At 38.9% G+C, this 18,859-nt stretch overlaps 1 protein-coding gene across 1 annotated transcript; it reads right to left on the bottom strand.

Annotated features, from left to right (window-relative positions):
• Positions 1 to 2,685: 2,685 nt before the first annotated feature.
• Positions 2,686 to 17,621, bottom strand: vcam1.S (vascular cell adhesion molecule 1 S homeolog). Its single transcript, XM_018261081.2, has 8 exons — positions 17,402 to 17,621; positions 14,686 to 14,967; positions 11,387 to 11,707; positions 10,149 to 10,409; positions 7,279 to 7,530; positions 6,673 to 6,933; positions 6,278 to 6,544; positions 2,686 to 4,469 (listed from the first exon to the last, which is right to left on the bottom strand). The coding sequence occupies exons 1-8, from the start codon at positions 17,451 to 17,453 to the stop codon at positions 4,309 to 4,311; spliced, it is 1,857 nt and encodes a 618-aa protein (XP_018116570.1). The 5' UTR covers positions 17,454 to 17,621; the 3' UTR covers positions 2,686 to 4,308.
• Between the last annotated feature and the right edge of the window lie 1,238 nt (positions 17,622 to 18,859).

Below are 18,859 nucleotides of genomic sequence, written 5' to 3'. Positions count from 1 at the left end.
TGTTGGATCCTGCTTAGCACCCACAGAAGAAAACATTTTTTCTTCTATCTGCATTGGTCACAGGTAGTTAAGAACTGCGCCAAGTGCTGGCCTCAACAGCTAATAAAATACTAAAAATTTCATGGAGTAAACACATGAAAAAATGAGCACACAGATTAAAGCATAACGTGACCCCACTAAGTCAAGTACAATGGTGTCCATTTACTTAAGTGCAGTAGACAACAATAATGACTTGAGCGGAAAAAAAGCAAGAAAACGCACCAAAGAAAGTTTACTAAAAGGCAAACACTTATATCATTTCACATAGCACATATGTATTATTGCTTATTTTTGCATCCATGCTACGTAAGCTGTTTGGCAGGGTTTACTAAAGACTAATGCAACACAATGTCTGGTAGTATCCACATGTTGTTTAGTGGCAGCAGTATGCAGTCAAGCACATCTCTTGCCCTGTTTTTCCATTGCTACATTACTGGGCAGCAGTGTTGTGTATGGAGAAATTCCCTTTGCTGGGTTGTTTTCACATTTAGGTTGAGCATTTTTACAAGGGGGGGGGAATATGTACCACACTTCATTTCACAAGGAATTCATTTGCTATAAGGGAGACTACAGATGGTCGCACTTGCCATGTGTTGCTATTTCAAACATTTGTCACTATAAGGGCAGGACTCCACGGACGATTCCACCACGATCTGACGCGCTGCACAAAAACGCAGGCGTCACTATTGTCAGATCGTGTCGCATTGTTGATGCGACGCGAGTTTCGGCTGCAGATGCAGTGTGCAGTGTCTGCATTCGATAGTCGTGTCGCGTCTCATCAATGCTGCGACACGATCCGACAATAGAATTACTTACCTTATTTCCGTTGCATCAGGCGTGACGCCTGTGTTTTTGCGCAGCGCGTCGGATCGCAGCAGAATTGTCCGTAGAGTCCTGCCCTAGACTACCATCACATGGAGCTTGCATGTGGTGGTTGGTTCAAAAGATAATATACAGGTTCTGTGTAAGACAGAACCACTAATTAACTCAGCTACAGCTATGGCATTCTGAAAAAGCTGAAAAAACTCCCCATCTCCCGGTCAGTGACTACTCTCTATATACCAGCTTTTCTGAACACCTCAGGGATGTCATGCCTGTATCAGCACTTCCATGTTTTTGGGAGCCTGCCAATATGCAGTGTGCCACCTCCTTGTGGAAGAAGTGACTGCCATTGCACAATAGTAACTAGAAGGTCATTTTAAGCAACATAGGGCTGTTTGCATTTGAGACAATACAGCAGCTTATAACAGAGGTAGGTACAACCAGGGCCATATTTTCTTTATCGCCCATACCTCCCAACTGTCCCTTTTTCGGAGGGTCAGTCCCTCTTTTGACAGCTCAACCCGCAGTCCCTCATTTGTACTGGAAAGTCCCTCTTTTCTCTGCACTGAACAGCCAGAAAAAGAAACAAAGTTTCTCACTTAATTGGCTTTTAGCAGAGAGCGCAGAACAGCTAACAGGTGCAATAAGATTTTTTGTCCCTCTTTTTACTTCCAAAATGTTGGGAGGTATGATAGCCTGCCTAGGGTGCCAGCTTTTGGGACCACAATGGGACATTTACCATCCATGTTGCTACATAAAAAAATCTCAAGTAGAAGGATTCCATTGTGCGACTATGATACAGGAGTGGACACCGTCCAGAGCAACAGGATCATGAATATGAAATTCTTCATATATGGACATCTCACATGTGATTCTGACTTTGTCCCTGTGGGCTTGTTTACATTAGAGAGACAATACAACCTATAAATAGCAGACTACGTCAGCACCAGTCTACATTTCAGAAGTAGATTTTGAAATTGCTATATCTTCCTACTCCACGCTGCATCTCTGAGAATTCCTGTGATAGTTCTCCCCTGAAGTTGGCACTGGGGATGGACATGAGATTAGGAATTATCATACCTGTCTATCAGACGTAGTTCATGTTAAACATTGGTCATTTGGCCACCATGTTGGAGAGTTTGCAAAAAAGATCTAAGCATTTTTTTAGATATGGGGCATGATGAGACAGATCAGATTCCTGGTAGTGGGATCCATCCTGCCTCCATGTAGAGTTGGGGACAGAGAACTCTTGTTAAGGAGATGTGAGGGGTTCACAAGATACATATCCTGAAACCTAGTGGTATGAGAATAGATTATGGTCTCTATATATATCTATATCTATATATACCTGTAGGATATAATTGGTTTGTAGTTTTTCCTTTGTATGTCTTTGAGGCTATGATTCGGATTGCTGAGAAACTCATAAGTGTATACTGTGGTTGCTTGGAAACAGCGAATATGATGTAACTTTCTATGTGTCACTTCCTCTTTGAATTTAAATGTCATTTGCCGTATACGCTTATAAGGTGGATTGAACCATATTTTCATAGGTAATTGTGCTATGGCCCGAAGAAGAGGGTTTTGTACCCCAAAATGTAGCCACAAGGGGCTATTTTTGCACAAAATAATTCTTTGCATACTGAACCTGTTTTGAGTGCTGTACCTTTCCTGATATTTTCTATATTGTGGGTTTCATGTGGCTATAACCCAGTGATAAGTTTATTCATATTAAGAGTGGAGAGCTGCAAACCTTTTCTAATCATATTATATATATATTTTTTTTTTTTTTTTTTTTTTTCATACAAAAACAACAAAACAAAGAGAAAAAGAGGGGAAAACATTTATTATCAGAATGTCCAGCATTATAATAATATAAAATATCAACCTTCCATTTATTTTCCTATCATATACAGTAGTGCTTATAATGTTATAAAAATACATTCTCCTACAAATTCACTATAAACCTGTAAGCATTTCAGTATAAAAGATCTGGCACTGTTCACATATGTATCTATATGTTTCATATAAGGCCCAAGCACAACTTTTTTAAGTGTGAGAATGAACAAATAAGGGCTCATTTACAAATGTCAAGTTCATGTTGTGCTGGGGGGGGACACTGCACTGTGTTATTTTTACTCTTTGCACCTTGCCCCCTCATAATAACCTTACAGATTTATTTAATAGAAATTATGCCATTGCAGTATTTCACATCGGGGAGTGAATAGAATAATAAATAAGGAACAAAAATAAACCACACCAACATTTGTAATTGTTTCTCAGTGGAATATGACAGAGCCTAAAGCAGTCTGCCAAAATTTGTATGTGGGTGATGGCTTGTTTTGGATGATGATTTTTTCAGCCAGTATTTTCATGATTCTGTGCAGGAATTTGTAAAATTAGTACCATGTCCATACTGTCCACTTTATTATGAGGCAGGCTAACCAGTTAAGTAGCAGATAAAATATACAGATTTAGGACGTATTATCTGAAAACCCATTATCTGGAAGCCTCCAAAATACAGTAGTTCTATATAAACAAACAATTCAATTAAGTTTAGTTTAAATGTTTTTAGTAGCCTTAAGGTGTAACTCACCACATTATGGAAAGACCGTTTATCCAGAAAACCACAGGTCCTCCAGATAAAAGATCCTATTAACTGTGATGGAGGATAATGCACCCTTTGTGAATATCAAGGCATTACGAGAGCTAGTACAAAGCTTTCAGGAAAGCTCAGAAATGCATCACAATTATGCAAATCTGGACTGCTCTAAAGAACACTTTCTCTCTGTGGTGACATAATTTCTGTTTTATTCTTTCCAAAACCTTTCACACCACACAGCCACCCCCTCCACCACCTCAACAAAAGACCCTTTTAATAGGCTCCCCATCACAGGAGGAGGGTTTGGAGATTTAAATTCAGAGCACGAAATAGATCACATTAAAGTACGACAAACATAAAGATTTTACAAGTACATTACAAACACTTGTGTCTGTGTGATAGCAAGTAAAGAACAGATTGTAACACTCACACAAAAAAAAATAATTACAACACAAAAAATCTACAAGTTGAAACTAAGTGCAAATGTAAGTGGTTTTAACACAATTTCTTTCCAGTTACAGTTTTAGAAGTGCTGCATCTCAATTTCCTTCTTTGGTTCAAGTTCAGTTTTGCTGCGGCCCACAGAAAGATAGACTTGATTTCATAGTGAACAAAAGAAGGTTCTGTTTGTAATGCCAATTACTAAACATATGGAACTGTCCAGCAGAAGCAGTGTGGCTGCCTTTCAGTAAACCTTTGCTCTTCCATGACAAGTTTTCAAAAGTGAAACTGGACCTGTCTTCATCTTAGGCCTTAGATCCACTAACAGATGCAGACAGTGAAGTACAGAATGATGCTACTTGTTGTTGCTACCACTGATAGCTAAAACTTTTACCAGGGATTTTAGCTCAAACTCTGCTCCTCAGAGCCTTCACTAGGCTGTATGACCCCTGTAGCTGTGCTTGTTTCATGTGATAAACAATCAGTCCGATGACAACAGCTGCCACTGCACATAAAGATGTTGCTATAATCGGAATTGCAAATCTATTTTGAGGGCTTTGATATCGAGCTGCAAGAAAAGCAAAGCACAAAGGATTAGTCAGGACCTTCTTGGATGTAGATACATAATGCCAAGAGAACGTTATACTGAGAACAAATGTATTTTACAGATTTTTAGGCCATAGAAATATCAACATATGGTTACCATATATTTATATTTATCATACCATCTATTTAACCATGACCTTAGTAATGGACAGTGTTGGACTGGGATGCCAGGGGCCCACCAGAAAACCTTAGACCATGGGCCCACTTTCCAAACTACTATTCCTCCTCTCCTCACTCAACCTCTTTATTCTCCTACTCTTTTATGTCTACTTACTATATTCTCAAAAAAGAAAGAAAAACTTACACTCACACACCCTGGCCTTCCAAAATCAAATGAATCCCAGGTGCTCGATGATAGAGGAATTGGACAACCTCAAAAACAGCGGTGTGTTCTGTGTCTACTTACTATATTCTTCCATTATTAAGCTTTTTTCATAAAGAAATAGGGAATGGCCAGTTTTCCTGGTATCCCAGTGAGCCAGTCCAACACTAGTAATGGATACTACTGACCCACAATCAATTTAACATTATCCCTCCTGAGAAAGGTAAAGGTGGAAACGTTTTCTATCCATATACTTAAAGCATGTCTGTCAAATCAGGGCCCACATGCCAGGACTGTCCCACAAAGGGATTATCTTTGGCCCGCATGATAATTTCTAATTATTATTAGATCTGGCCCGCCGGTATATTGCCTACACACTATTAGAACTGCAAGTCCCACAATGCACTGCTAGTGTGACACAACGTCAGTCAAAGGCATGCGTATCCCTGTTCCACTTGTGTATCAGCAGCTTACCTGTAGAGCTAGCGATACCCCTCTCCCTGAAAAATGGCGGCTAAACGGAAGGTGGACTCGGCTCAGAGTCTGACCCCAGAAATAGATGAACTTTGATCCAAGATGATACACCAAGGGTGTTATCTACTAAACTTCAAATGCAAAAATCACAAAAAAATTGTGATTTTGTTTCTTATAAAATCTGACTTTTAAAAAATCGGAATTTATTTAACCCTGAGGATGGAAAAGTCAGAATCTGAAAATCTCAGACTTGTCGAGGTGGCATATAAGTCAAATGGAGATGTCCCAATGAGTTTTTGATGTGCGCTGGGTTTCATGCAATACCCCAAAGTTTTCAGAGTTTTTGGGCGAAAATTTAAAAAAAACTTGTAAATCGGATGAAAAAATCCTGAAAATCAGATTTTTTTCCCGCGAAGCAAAATTTCGGGAATAATAATAAATAAATGTGAAAACCCGAGAGGATTTGATCGGAGTGTGTAGCAGAAAATATTTAGATAAATTCAGACTTTGAAAAATAACCCCCAAGTGTCTGGAGATTTAATTAAGCCCTCGGAAGGTTTCTCCGGGAAATGTTTTCACTTTAAATTTTTCTGTGTAAACACTGCATAAAGATTTATGTTGCTTTATAGCAAATAACTTCTGTGCTGTGTTAGTTCCAGGTTCAATATATACAATAAGGTCATTTCAATTTGTTTTCAATTAACACTAAACCTGTCCAGCCCTCGACTTGGAGCATTTTTTTAAATTTTGGCCCAACTTGTATTTGAGTTTGACACACCTGACTTAAAGATTGCATGTGTGTGTTTCTTTATACTCATTCTCATACTCATCCTATGCTCATCCTCATTCTCATACCTATCCTATACTCATCCTCATACTCATCCTATGCCCACGGGGTCCCTTTTATAACACAACACTGAAAAGGCAACAGGATTTTCTTATTGTCTAAATATTTTGGGAACAAAGTAAAGTACCTTGCACATTGATCTCTATCACCTCAGTCTTGTTTCCTGCTTCATTTATTATGCTGACAACATAGGTTCCGGTGTCATTGCGTGTGACATTGGGCAAGATGAAGGTGCCGTTCTCTGCTTGCTGTATTGTACTGTTGCCAGGGCACATCTTCTTCAGTAAAATTGTTGGAAATGGGGTGGATTGTGTCTCACAGGTAATGGTCACAGTGTCACCTTCAGTTACATTTTTGGATGGCTTTACGAGAATTGTGGTATTTTGTGGAGGTCCTGCATGGAAAATAAAATGATTGCAAGTGAGTCAGCTTCTGTGAGGCCATCATTATATTTTTGATGTTGCTGGCTTTTTAAGATATGTCATTTTTATTGTATTATATTTATTGTAATAAAGCTCATACCTTGCACAATGAGACTGAGCTCTGCCACTTCTTTTCCAACTGAGTTAATGGATTTGCAGGTATATGTTCCTGAATGTTCCACTGTGGCAGAGATAATAATGTGCTTCCCATTTGTAGCTTCCAGCTCCACCTGACCATATTCTGTCTCGAGGATCAATGTGGGAGCAGGAAATGCTTCTGAGATACATTGGATAATTACTTGATCCCCTTCTTTCACCAGTTCGGAGGGTGTAATGGTGAGTCTTGTGTTTTTAGGTGGAACTGTTAAGTATAAATGGAGACATATACATGATAGAAATCAAATACATAAGGATGTTTAATTAATCTGTTGCTTGCATAAGTGAGCAGTGCTTTCCACAATTTACATGCTACAATAAACTGCAAGTGTGTGATTATTCTTCTTGTAGAGGAAACAACCTAAAACAGCCTTATGATATAGGAAGCATAAGAAATTGCATGGGCATGCTGTATATTACTATTTCATGTCTTGTGAATATTTTACGTTAAATATCTCCACTTTTACTATACTATATTATTATACTTATTATATTATACTATATATAGTTTGAGACACTGACCATGTACCCTTATATCACAAACACTTACACTGCACAGTCAGGAATTCCATTGCCTCTGTGTCTCCATACTGATTTGATGCTTTGCATTTGTACATTGCTGTATCCATGGGATCTGCTCTCTCTATATGCGCAATCCCGTCAGTGCTCAACATAAGGGTTTCTTTCCACAAAGTCACCTGAGTATCACTGTCTCTATGCCCCACACATTCAATTGTAACTGCTTGGCCTTGAATCACTGTAGTTGCTGGTAGAATGGAGATCTCGGGTTCAATTGGAACACCTATGAAATAGAGAGATAAAAGAAGCAATTGAATAGGAACATGTACAGGGGCAACTGACTCTTATGAGAAAATGCCTGGCAAAATGTTAACCAACCAGTGGCCCTCCAACTCCCAGCATCTCTCCTGACAGAAAGCAGGAAACAGTCTCAAAGTGAATCCCTCGCAAGCTCCTCCCCAAACCAATCTCACAAATGAATCTCCCTAAAATGCAGCTGTCTTCTTAATGTTGCTCGTGGCACAGGTAATATCTGTGAGAAAATTACCTTAGAAGTCCTCGTCCTCAACTTTTCCCCTAGTTTTTAAAAATCATTCTTGAGGACTTCACCACCTCCTCTAACTTTGTAATTAAAACTATGTAATTAAAAAACTATGTGTACTAAGACCGCGAGTTTTCCCCAGCGCCTCCCAATAACCTGTCCACTCATTCAACCACATGCCAAACCCTAGCACCAGGTAAGCAGCAGACGGCATGTCATCATGCAGTAACGTAACTAGAGGGGGGCGGGCCCTGGCCCTGGCCCAATCGCAACCCCCCTGCTCCCCTGGTAGTTACGCCACTGTCGTCATGTTGGGTTCTTGCAACAGATTTTCCTATCCACCTTTCTAATAACTGAATCCCCTATAACCAATACCTGCCTTTCCTTCCTCACACTCCCCCCACCACCCATATTAGAGTCACTGCCTCCCACGGTGCACTAAGACTGCTACACGCCAGTTCAGAGCTGTCCTCCCCAGCATCTTCAGTCAAAATGGTGAATCTGTTGCTTTTGACTAGTTGTCAACCAGCCCCCCTACCCTTCTGTCCCCTACGTCCCGTCTTCACTGTAACAAACCTGTCTCCCTCATTAGCCTCCCCCCCACCTATGTCGCTGCCCTCAGTGCTACAAGTCCCCCCCTTTGGGTCTGCAGTTCAGATTCTAAGATGAAAACCCACCTGCATCCCTCACTTGTAAATACTGCATGGAAATGCTGTTCCAACACCACATACATGTGACAAGACACACACTGAGTGATACCGGCAAACCCACTTGAACTCCTATTTACACTGGGTACTTATGGGCAAATCCACTAACGCATGAATCGGCTAACGCTAGCGCAAATTCGCCAGTGTGACGTCATTTCATTACGATTCAGCGATTTACTAACGGGTGCTGGCATAAATTCGCTAGCAAAGTGGACCTACTCTAGCGCTACTTCGCACCTTAACGCCAGGCGAAGTTGCGCTATGGTGAAGGGACGCAACTACGCTAATTCACTAACTTGCGTATTTTACTGAACGCTATCTCTTGCGCCAGACTTTATTTCGCCACCTCAGACCAGGCGAAGTGCAATAGAGTAGATAGGGATTGCTTCAAAAAAAGTTGAAATTTTTCCCAAAAAACGCTGGCGTCTTTTACTTTTTTAAGGGTGATAGGCTGAAAAAGATTGTAAGTTTTTTGGGGGGTGCCCTCCTTCCCCCCTACATTTCCTAACATATGGCACATAAACTATACAGTGGGCACATGTATAGGGCAAAATAACAACTCTATTTTATTTTATTAAACTTTTCCAGTACTGTAATGTATTTGCTGCTACATATAAATCCATTGTACTTTAACTTGGTGCTGTATGCAAATTAGGCATCACTAGTGTAACTTCACTTGACGAATTAACGGTAGCGCAACTTTGCTACCTTTCGCCTCCCTGAGCACAACTTTGGATTTTAGTGAATTAGCGGCGCCCTGGTGAAGTGCGGCGAAGTCAACGCTGGTGCAACTTTGGAGGTAAGTAAATTTGCCCCTCAGAGTCTGCCAAGTGCAATTTCTCAAAAATGCCTTTTTACGTTTTAAACGCCTTTAGGTTTTTAACAGTTTTTGATTCACATGCAACACATAGCAGCACATTTACTAAGTGTCAAAGTGAATTCAAAGTGAATTTTGAATTCAAAAACTTCGAATTTCGAAGTAATTTTTGGGTACTTCGACCATCGAAATAGTCCAAATTCGACTTTGATTCGAATTGAAAATACTTTGAATATTCGACTATTCGAAAATCGAAGTACTGTCTCTTTAAAAAACTTCGACTTTGGTACCTTAAACCTGCCAAATTGCTATGTTAGCCTATGGGGACCACCTAGAACCTATAGCCAACATTTGGCTAAGTCAAAGTTTTTTTTTTGAAAATCGTTCAATTGATCGATTAAATCATTCGAATCGTTTGAATCGAAGGATTTAATCATTCGATCGAACGATTTTACTTCGATCGCAAATGGCCATATTCGATCAAAAAAACTTTGACTTCGACTATCGAACTATTGCAATTCGATGGTCGAATTTCAACGTTTTTTTTCTCTTCAAAATTCGACCCTTGATAAATCTGTCCCTTAGATCACATGCAACACTCGCTGTACACTCTGAAACTTATTGAGGTATCAAAAAGCTAGCTGAATAAAAAATAGATTACTCAAAAAATAAAATAACTATTATTGTCTCAGAATATGACTCTCTACATTGTACTAACTTTTAATTCAAAGCTGAACAAGACCTTTAAGCATAAAAGGAATATAATTTGAAAATAAAATTTAATCTGTTGTTCTAGCCTTATATTTTACTGGGGGAGTAATAGAAGCTGTTCTTACCTTGTACAGTTATCACTACAGAGGCAGAGTTTCTCCCAGCTTCATTCTCTACATAGCAGATGTACTTCCCAGAGTCTTGTGGCTGTACTCCAGTTATTTCCAGGTTCCCATTTTCTGATGGTAACGCCACATTCGCAGACTCTTTTACCCACCGCACAGTTGCCTGTGTATGACTTTCAGCCAAACATCCCAGAGAGATATTTTCACCAGCTCTAACACTTTTGGAAGGTAGGACAGTGATATTGGGATTTGAAGGAGGGTCTGAAAAAAGAAAGTAAGTTAGATCTCAGTTCTAAGAGGCTTTATACGTTTCACAGAATGGCATAATGAGGACAAATGCTGCTACATCTATAAACACTGGATATTAACATATACATAACATCCATCTTTAAGCATTTGTAAAATGCTACATAACAATTTGAATTGAGTCTTGTGCAGAAACAGTACCCAATGCAAATACAGTATACAGGTATGGAAACTGTAATCCAGATCCTGAACAGATCCCATACCTGTAAGTGGAAATATATGTGTGTCTAACACCACATAGGCTACTGCTGGTATATGTAATATGTATACAAATGTCCAAAAAGCCCATGGCTACTACTAACTGTAGTGTACTGAAGCCTCAGTGTTTTTTTCCCACTGACACTATTTTACATGCTTCAGCCTATTTAGAAAAGAAGATGGGAACTGTCAATTGGGGGATATGCTCACTTTCCATAAACAAGAAGTCTGCAGAAGACCTAAAATGAACAAAAATCATGTGGATAATTGTGAAAGCCATGAAGATGCAGGTATGGGACCTGTTATTCAGAATGTCCGGGACCTGAGGTTTTCCAGATAACAGATCTTTCTGTAATTTGGATCTTCATACCTAAAGTCTACTAGAAAATCAAGAAAACATTAAATAACCCTAATAGGCTGGTGTTGCTTCCAATAAGGATTAATTATATCTTAGTTGGGGTCAAGTTGAAGCTAAAGAGAACATTTTTGAAAATTTGGATTATTTGAATAAAATGGAGTCTATGGCAGATGCTCTTTTTTTTAATTTGGAGCTTTCTGGATAAAGAGTTTCCGGATAACCCATACCTGTGTAAGAAATATCTGTACAGGAAAACTGGGGCGGACTTAATTTTAAAAACACATAAGACTGGGTACATCTTTTTGATGTGTCAGTGGATTTGACCCACATGCACAAAAGATAAAGGTTTGTGGCTGTGAGATGAGATATTACTTACAGGCAACACTGAGAATTGCATTTGTAGCTCTGGTTATTGGTTTGATCCCTTCATCCACGAATGAGATTTCTGCTTCACACAAAATTACCGAGCCGTCATCTTCCACATGAGGTATCCAGTCATATGAAAGGCTAACATTTCTTAAATCTTGATATATCTCCACTGATAGTGAGCCATATTCTGCCACCACTTCTTCACTGTCCTTCAGTAACCTCAAACTCAGCATTTCAGAGGGGAACACAAGGTGTACGGTGCAGATGATACTGGACTGAACCTCAGCCACAAGGGATGAGATGTGTAGAATGGGATCACTTGGCAAAGCTGTAATAAAGCATTAGATAACCTGTGTTACACTGAAATTCTAAACAGAGAACTAAAACTGCCATGAAACATCAAAAAGCATCTTTGCAACATTAATAGAAACAATACTATAATTTTAGAAAATATGAATACAGTTGCCTCTGTTGGGCCCATAACGGTTACAAATGTACAGCAATTGCTTATAAAAGGGTGAATAAAATTAATGTTCCACGCCCTAATAAGCATTTTACTGGGTTCTGCAGTTGGGTGACTTCCCTAGTCTCAAATATGTGGAGCTGATAACCTATGTCATATGTTACCCACAAAATAGGGGTGTGGAAGCACTCTAAAGGCTAAGTAATAGTATATTTAAGTATAATGGAAGTGCTAGTTTTAATGCACATTCCCTGGGCCCCTGTCTCAAAAGTAAGTTTACAAAACAGGGGTTTTTAGTTACAAAGTCATGATCATAAAGTTGAAAAGCCACCATACCACGTCAAGGTAAACCCCACATGGCGTTCCCTAACTTGTTTGCCTTTCGGCCAACATAGTAGCATTCAGTGTAATCAGTGTCTGTTGAACCTTGGTTTCAGTGAAAAGGATCTATCCTCCCCCGCTAGTATGCGGCTTTTAAGGGAGAGGAATTGTCCAACCAACGCCCATTTTTAAAAGTATAGGGCCCCATTAGTTTAAGGGGGGGTATGGGTATGTTACCCACAAAACACTGGCACTCAAAGGCTAGCAAAAGCAGGGTTATACCCTTGCGTATTTATTCTGCAAACGTGCAACGTTTCGGGGTCAGACCCCTTTATCAAGCATAGAAAAAATGTGCAAGTGCAAACAATTTAACACCCCTCACATAACATGATTGGTCAATCCTCACATTTGCATACATAATCAGGGACAAAATTAACCCTTGAAAATCCAAGTGTAAAATCACATATAAGATAATAAAAGTCCGCAATATATATGGTAATAGCCAATAGTGCAAAATTAGAAAAAATTAGCAAATGTATATAAAAAACTTAAAAAAAATATTCTATAGGAAAAATGTTTAATTTCGATCACAAAGTCCAAATGCCTGGTAAAAGGCAATAGAAAAATGCTTAATTTCAATCGCAAACTCCAATGTCTGGTACAAGCAGGCCCGGATTTGTGGGAAGGCCATCTAGGCCCGGGCCTAGGGTGGCAGGATTTTAGGGGGGTGGCATGCTGCTCAACCACACCCACATTGGTTCAAAAACACTGGGGATGCACAGGAGATACAATCTCCATGAAAATTTGCACGAATAAAGGGGAGAGGACAGGGGCGACAAATGGCAGTGGGCCTAGGGGCGTCCGCTATGTAAATCCGGCCCTAGGTACAAGGGGAAATCCCTGAAAGATATAGAGTCCAGCACTGTTCCATTTCTGTTAGTCCAACACCGTGCACCAGGCGCTGAACTGCCGAAGGCCAGGGTGTGCCAGCGGGCTACAACTCATTGCATATGTTACCCACACCCAAGCCATACAGCACCCAGTAGCTGCTACTTTTATGTAAAGATTGGGTCAGCATTATTATTCAATAAACAAATCTAGAGTATTTCTTCTAGGTCCCCAGAGGAAAGGGGGCTTGGCTTGAAACCTTCCTCGATAAAATTAGAGATGAAATATTTTGTTAAACTGATTTTAATTTAATCGGGAAATTCTTTATCCATAGTGATCTATAAACTACCAATGCCAATCCCAGTCTGTAACTTCTTCCTTTGTGCTTGATTTCCTTTTCCTTTGTAAAAGTAAGGCAGTGCCTTGTAAGAAAGTCATTACTGTATCATACACCCTTAGTGATGGCACAGTTACAGGAAAGTACTCTCTACATTCTCCTTTAGTGTCACACAGAGTACTCACTAGCAGGACAATATTTTAGATACCTATCTGTGTCCTTTTTCATAACATACTGATGGCATCATGGTTTCAATGGCATCTGTAATGCTTGTAACTGTGTTTCAGCAGTTGTGTTAACATTTTCAGGAAAACAAATGTATGTAGAAAATCCTAGGTCCCAAGATAAGGCTTGAGGCATTTATATTTGTCATATTCAACATTCACCCAACAAGCTGTTGCTTTACAACTTCCAATACCCTGTTGAATAGTAAAGGCAGCCAAGTGTGGTTAAGAAATGTAGTTCTATGAAAGCTGGAAGGCTGCTGGCTGAACACCCCAATATTTACATAGATTGATCTCATGTCCAGACACCCTACAGTGTAATGCTGAACCCAGGGTTTAGGCAGTACAGAAAACCATTCTTGTTTTTTTAGCTATGTTTTTTTAACCACATACCCCAGTCTTTCTTCTTTTGATGCACAGAAGTACTACAGCCAAAATGAAACATACGGAGGGCAAAATGCTGCTATATCATAATAAGTGTGAAACAGACCTGACCCTGAGAGCTTTTTCACCCCCACTTTCTCATATGTGTGTAGCACCTTCTCTAGCACAAGAAAAGGGACTTTTTGATACAGAACAAGGACTCATATTATAATACTGCAGTTATCTTCTCCATTTTCCAAACTGATTGATAGTAAAGATATGTGGGTCATTTTCAATAAGTTAGCTGGACTCAGCCCTCAAACATTAGGGAAAATTATCTCATATATTGGCACTATCAATCAGTCAAGGTCCTAACTAGGCAACTACCATATATTCCTGAGCACAGCAGCAAGTTGCAACCCATGGGTCTGCCATTATATCTACACCTTTAGTTGGCCCCTGCAATGCTGACATGGTTTCACCACTGTTAAGCAAACCTTAAATGTGTTGAGAACATAAAGAAATACATGCAGAGCCTATTTTTGAACATAATTCATACTTATTGGTTATTGAATATAGACATAAATCACCCATATAAACATGAAGATCAATTATGATGTAATATATGGATCAGTAGAGATAAAAAAAAACCTTTGATGTCTAGCCAAAAACAAATGATGGTATAGATATAGATGGAATGATAGACTTACAGTAGACGCTGATTTTGAAATATTTTTCTTGTTTGTGTTGATTGCAGAATACTTTACACCGGTAAGTGCCTTCACTCTCATAGCTGACCTGCATGGTTAGGGTAGACCTGCTGCCTTCAGTGTTTACAGTACCACTTAATGTTTTATCCATCAAGGTACCCCAGTTAAAGGTGGGATTGGGACAGTCAAATGCTTCACATAAGAATTGGAATGTCTCCCCCATCTGGAGTGAGATCTCCCTCTGTTCAGGTTCCAGGGTCATGTGGAAATCAGCCTGGGAGGCTTTAGGGGAACAGAAACACAACGAGGACTTGTTAGAAACATTAAGAACAAGTAAACCCAATTTGCAGTCTTTCAATGGCTCCCACATTTGTTATCGGTGGATGCTGGGAGATGAAGTGTCCTCATTTGCCTGATTATAACAGACAAAATATAATCACTGACATTGGAAATTGTGTTACTAAACAATTGCACCATATGAGAAATAAATGCATAGGGGAACTCCTCAATTAAATATGTAGAACACACTGGATATATGATCATTGCAATTGCTCAGGTATAAAAACCAGGGAGGTTCTCAGGGAGAAACATTATATATTGTGTAAATATAGCTTCATGTTTTATTACTAATTAATTGTAACTTATAAATCCCCTACTGATATTTACTTTAAAGGGAAACTATGCCTACACCTTCTCCACTTACATTACACGAAAGTGAAGTATGCACAGGTAGATATAGGTTATTGCAGCCCTGTGACAATCTTTCTCTGTAAATATTCACTTACATGTGAGTTGCCATATGTCTTGCCTCTCGTGAGACTTTTTCCCATAGACCTCAACTGTATCATGCCTTAGTAACCAAAGGAGGTGCTGCTTCATAAGTCTTCATTGCCTCTGCTAAAGCTTCCAGTAATGCAACTCCCATCTCTATGTATAAATCCAAATATGCAAAGACAATGGCTACTATTGGCTACAGCCTCATCATTACTATACATTTCATGGAAATTATAGGAATAACCAACACACTAGGTACTCTTCCCCTAAATATTATTAAATGCTCAGATCCACAGTTGAAGAATTACTTTCACTCATCCATTGTTTCTGTATTTTGTCAAATTATTTTTATTGAACATTTTGTTATGGGCAGACATTTCAACAATGTTACATACATGTTTATACTGTATATCATGGTTTAATCACAGTTCAGCATGGGCTTACCATAGCCCTATTTCTAAACATCGGTTCATCTGCATTTAGTTACAATATGTATTGCTTTCATAAATGTAGACATGGCCCAATCGATTAGTAAAAACAAAGGAAAAAATAAGGAAAAACAAAATAACAATCGATAACCTGATAACAAATTAACAGACAAAAATAAAGAAAACAGTTGGCATTGCACTTGTTTGGCTTATTGGAGCACAATTTAGTGTATTTTGTTTATTCCCATCAGGAAAAAATAAATGATGTTAAAATTGGGGAGATGTTGACTTTGGAGAGAACCCTAATGGTCCCCAATTAGAAAACACCTCTTGATTCACGGTCCCATTGTTTCTGTATTAATTTTTTTTTTTTTAAATCACAACTACATATTCCAAAAAACAAAAAACCTAGAAAATAAATCTAGCAGGCTGAGTTTTGTCTCCATTGCTATTACAGCCTTGAAGCAGCCTACAATAAATAGATAGAATGAAATGTAGATAAGTTAAATAAATAATATATTAAGGGGCAGATGTTTTAAGGGTCGAATATCGAGGGTTAATTAACCCTCGATATTCGACTAGGAACTAAAATCCTTCAACTTCGAATATCGAAGTCGAAGGATTTAGCGCAAATGCTGCGATCGAACGATCGAAGGATTATTCCTTCGATCGAACGATTAAATCCTTCGAATCGAACGATTCGAAGGATTTTAATCCAACGATCGAAGGAATATCCTTCGATCAAAAAAACTTAGGCAAGCCTATGGGGACCTTCCCCATAGGCTAACATTGACTTCGGTAGCTTTTAGCTGCCGAAGTAGGGGGTCGAAGTTTTTTTTAAAGAGACAGTACTTCGACTATCGAATGGTCGAATAGTCGAACGATTTTTAGTTTGAATCCTTCGATTCGTAGTCGTAGTCGTAGTCGAAGGTCGAAGTAGCCCATTCGATGGTCGAAGTAGCCCAAAAAACACTTCGAAATTCGAAGTTTTTTTACTTCGAATCCTTCACTCGAGCTTCATGAATCGGCCCCTAAATGTTGAATGAAATGCAATGGTTTCTGCAACAAGAATGTTTTCCTTATTCTAATGATATTTATACTTATAATAGTGTACATACTACAGGTATGGGACCTGTTATTCAGAGTCCTCGGGACCTGGGATTTTCCGGATAAGGGATCTTTCTGTAATTTGGATCTTCATACCTTAAGTCTACCAGAAAAATCATGTAAACATTAAATAAAACCAATAGGCTGGTTCTGCTTCGAATAAGGATTAACTATATCTTAGTTGGGATTAAGGACAAGTTACTGTTTTATTGTTACAGAGAAAAAGGAAATCATTTTGAAAATCTGGATTATTTGATTTTTTTCAACCTTTCCATAATTCGGAGCTTTCTGGATAATGGGTTTCCGGATAACGGACCCAATATTATAACAGTATTACTGTTATCTACACGTTTTCCTACAGACAACAATAACAGACAAAAGAACGAAAAATAAATTATTTCTCTTACTTGCCATGAAGAGTGCCATTACAAATACTAGTTTTATAGTCATGGACTCCATATGGAATCCTTGGTGTGGGTGAGAGTATCCTAATGAATTGCCCAGTACAAAAAAAAAATCTTGCTCTTGGTGCTCAGCTTCCAAGATGAAATAAAGAGTCTGGTTGTAAGTCCCAGTAATGTCCTGTCCAGCCTGTGAGAGCTCAGCTAACAGTGATGCCTCTATCTGCTGAGACACGGCATCTCCCCCTTTTATAAGGTAGCAGATGTGAAGGGAGATTCCATTCAGGGAAAGTCACACTTACGACATTGGAAGCGAGTCACGTTGCTGCCATCTGCTGTACAGAAGTGCAATTTTAGTCATCATCTGAGACATGCATTGGTCCCACAGCTATTGTGTGTTCCTTGTACATAGCCTTCATATTTCAACTGTACACAGCTTTAATAAGAGACTGTGAAAAACAAATGTATGAAGTCTGTAATAATCTGAAGAAGACGGATACAAGGAATGTCTGAAGCTCATTTGGGTTTCATTCTGTATTCCTGGATATTTGTTCAACATAAATGCCTCCTTCAGAACTGTGACCAGAAAACAATTTTCATTGACCTGCCTCAACTCAAAAAGAGTGTAAAATAAAATCACCAATAAATATATTGGATATAATGGTGGTGGCACATAATGCTCATTTTAATACAAATACAGTTGATCAGGACATGTGGTGTGCAGTGTTGAGGGACTGTAAAAAATAACATCAATATTTTCTAATTTAAACAATAGGCAACAACCACAGTATATTTACCACAAGCCTGTTCATTAATCTCACATTGAGTACACTCCCTATTAAACTACCAGTGTACTATTCAGAGAACACCACAGAAGAACATGAATCAAGGTTACACACAGGTAAGGCTGCTATCAGGGGGTGCAGGACGTACCCAACTCAACTGATTTTTGGGTCTAAAAGAGGATGGAAAGATGAAGAGGGGAGGTACTATATAGAAAGACAAGTAATTAAAAGTAACAATGATAAATTAATTCAAGGTTCACGGAGCAATATTTCAGAATTTAGTGACCCCAACAACCATATAGCATTTTAAACTGCCAGCTGGAAAAGCCAGAAAGTTGAATCAAATAATTCAGAAACTATTATAAAGTAACCCTATTGAAAAGTTAGAGATGGGAAAAATACTATAGTAAAAAATTAAAACTTTTCTAAGCACAGACCATTCTTTAGCATATTAAAAGTTCACTTAAAAGGTAGACTACCCCTGTAAATGGCACTTGAAACTGTATTATGTTCAGAGTAGCATGCAAAGCTGTACTATCCACAGAGTAGTGCTGCATATGTATTACTTCCTAACTGTCCCGTTTTGAGCAGGACAGTCCCGATTTTGACAGATCAACCCGCAGTCCTGGCTTGTTACTGAAATGTCCAGACTTTCATCATCTGCACTGAACAGCCAGAA

Source organism: Xenopus laevis, chromosome 4S, assembly GCF_017654675.1.
Source record: "Xenopus laevis strain J_2021 chromosome 4S, Xenopus_laevis_v10.1, whole genome shotgun sequence".
Lineage (NCBI taxonomy): Eukaryota > Metazoa > Chordata > Amphibia > Anura > Pipidae > Xenopus > Xenopus laevis.
Note: the sequence above shows the minus strand (reverse complement) of the source record. Positions and strands in the feature narration are given on the sequence as shown.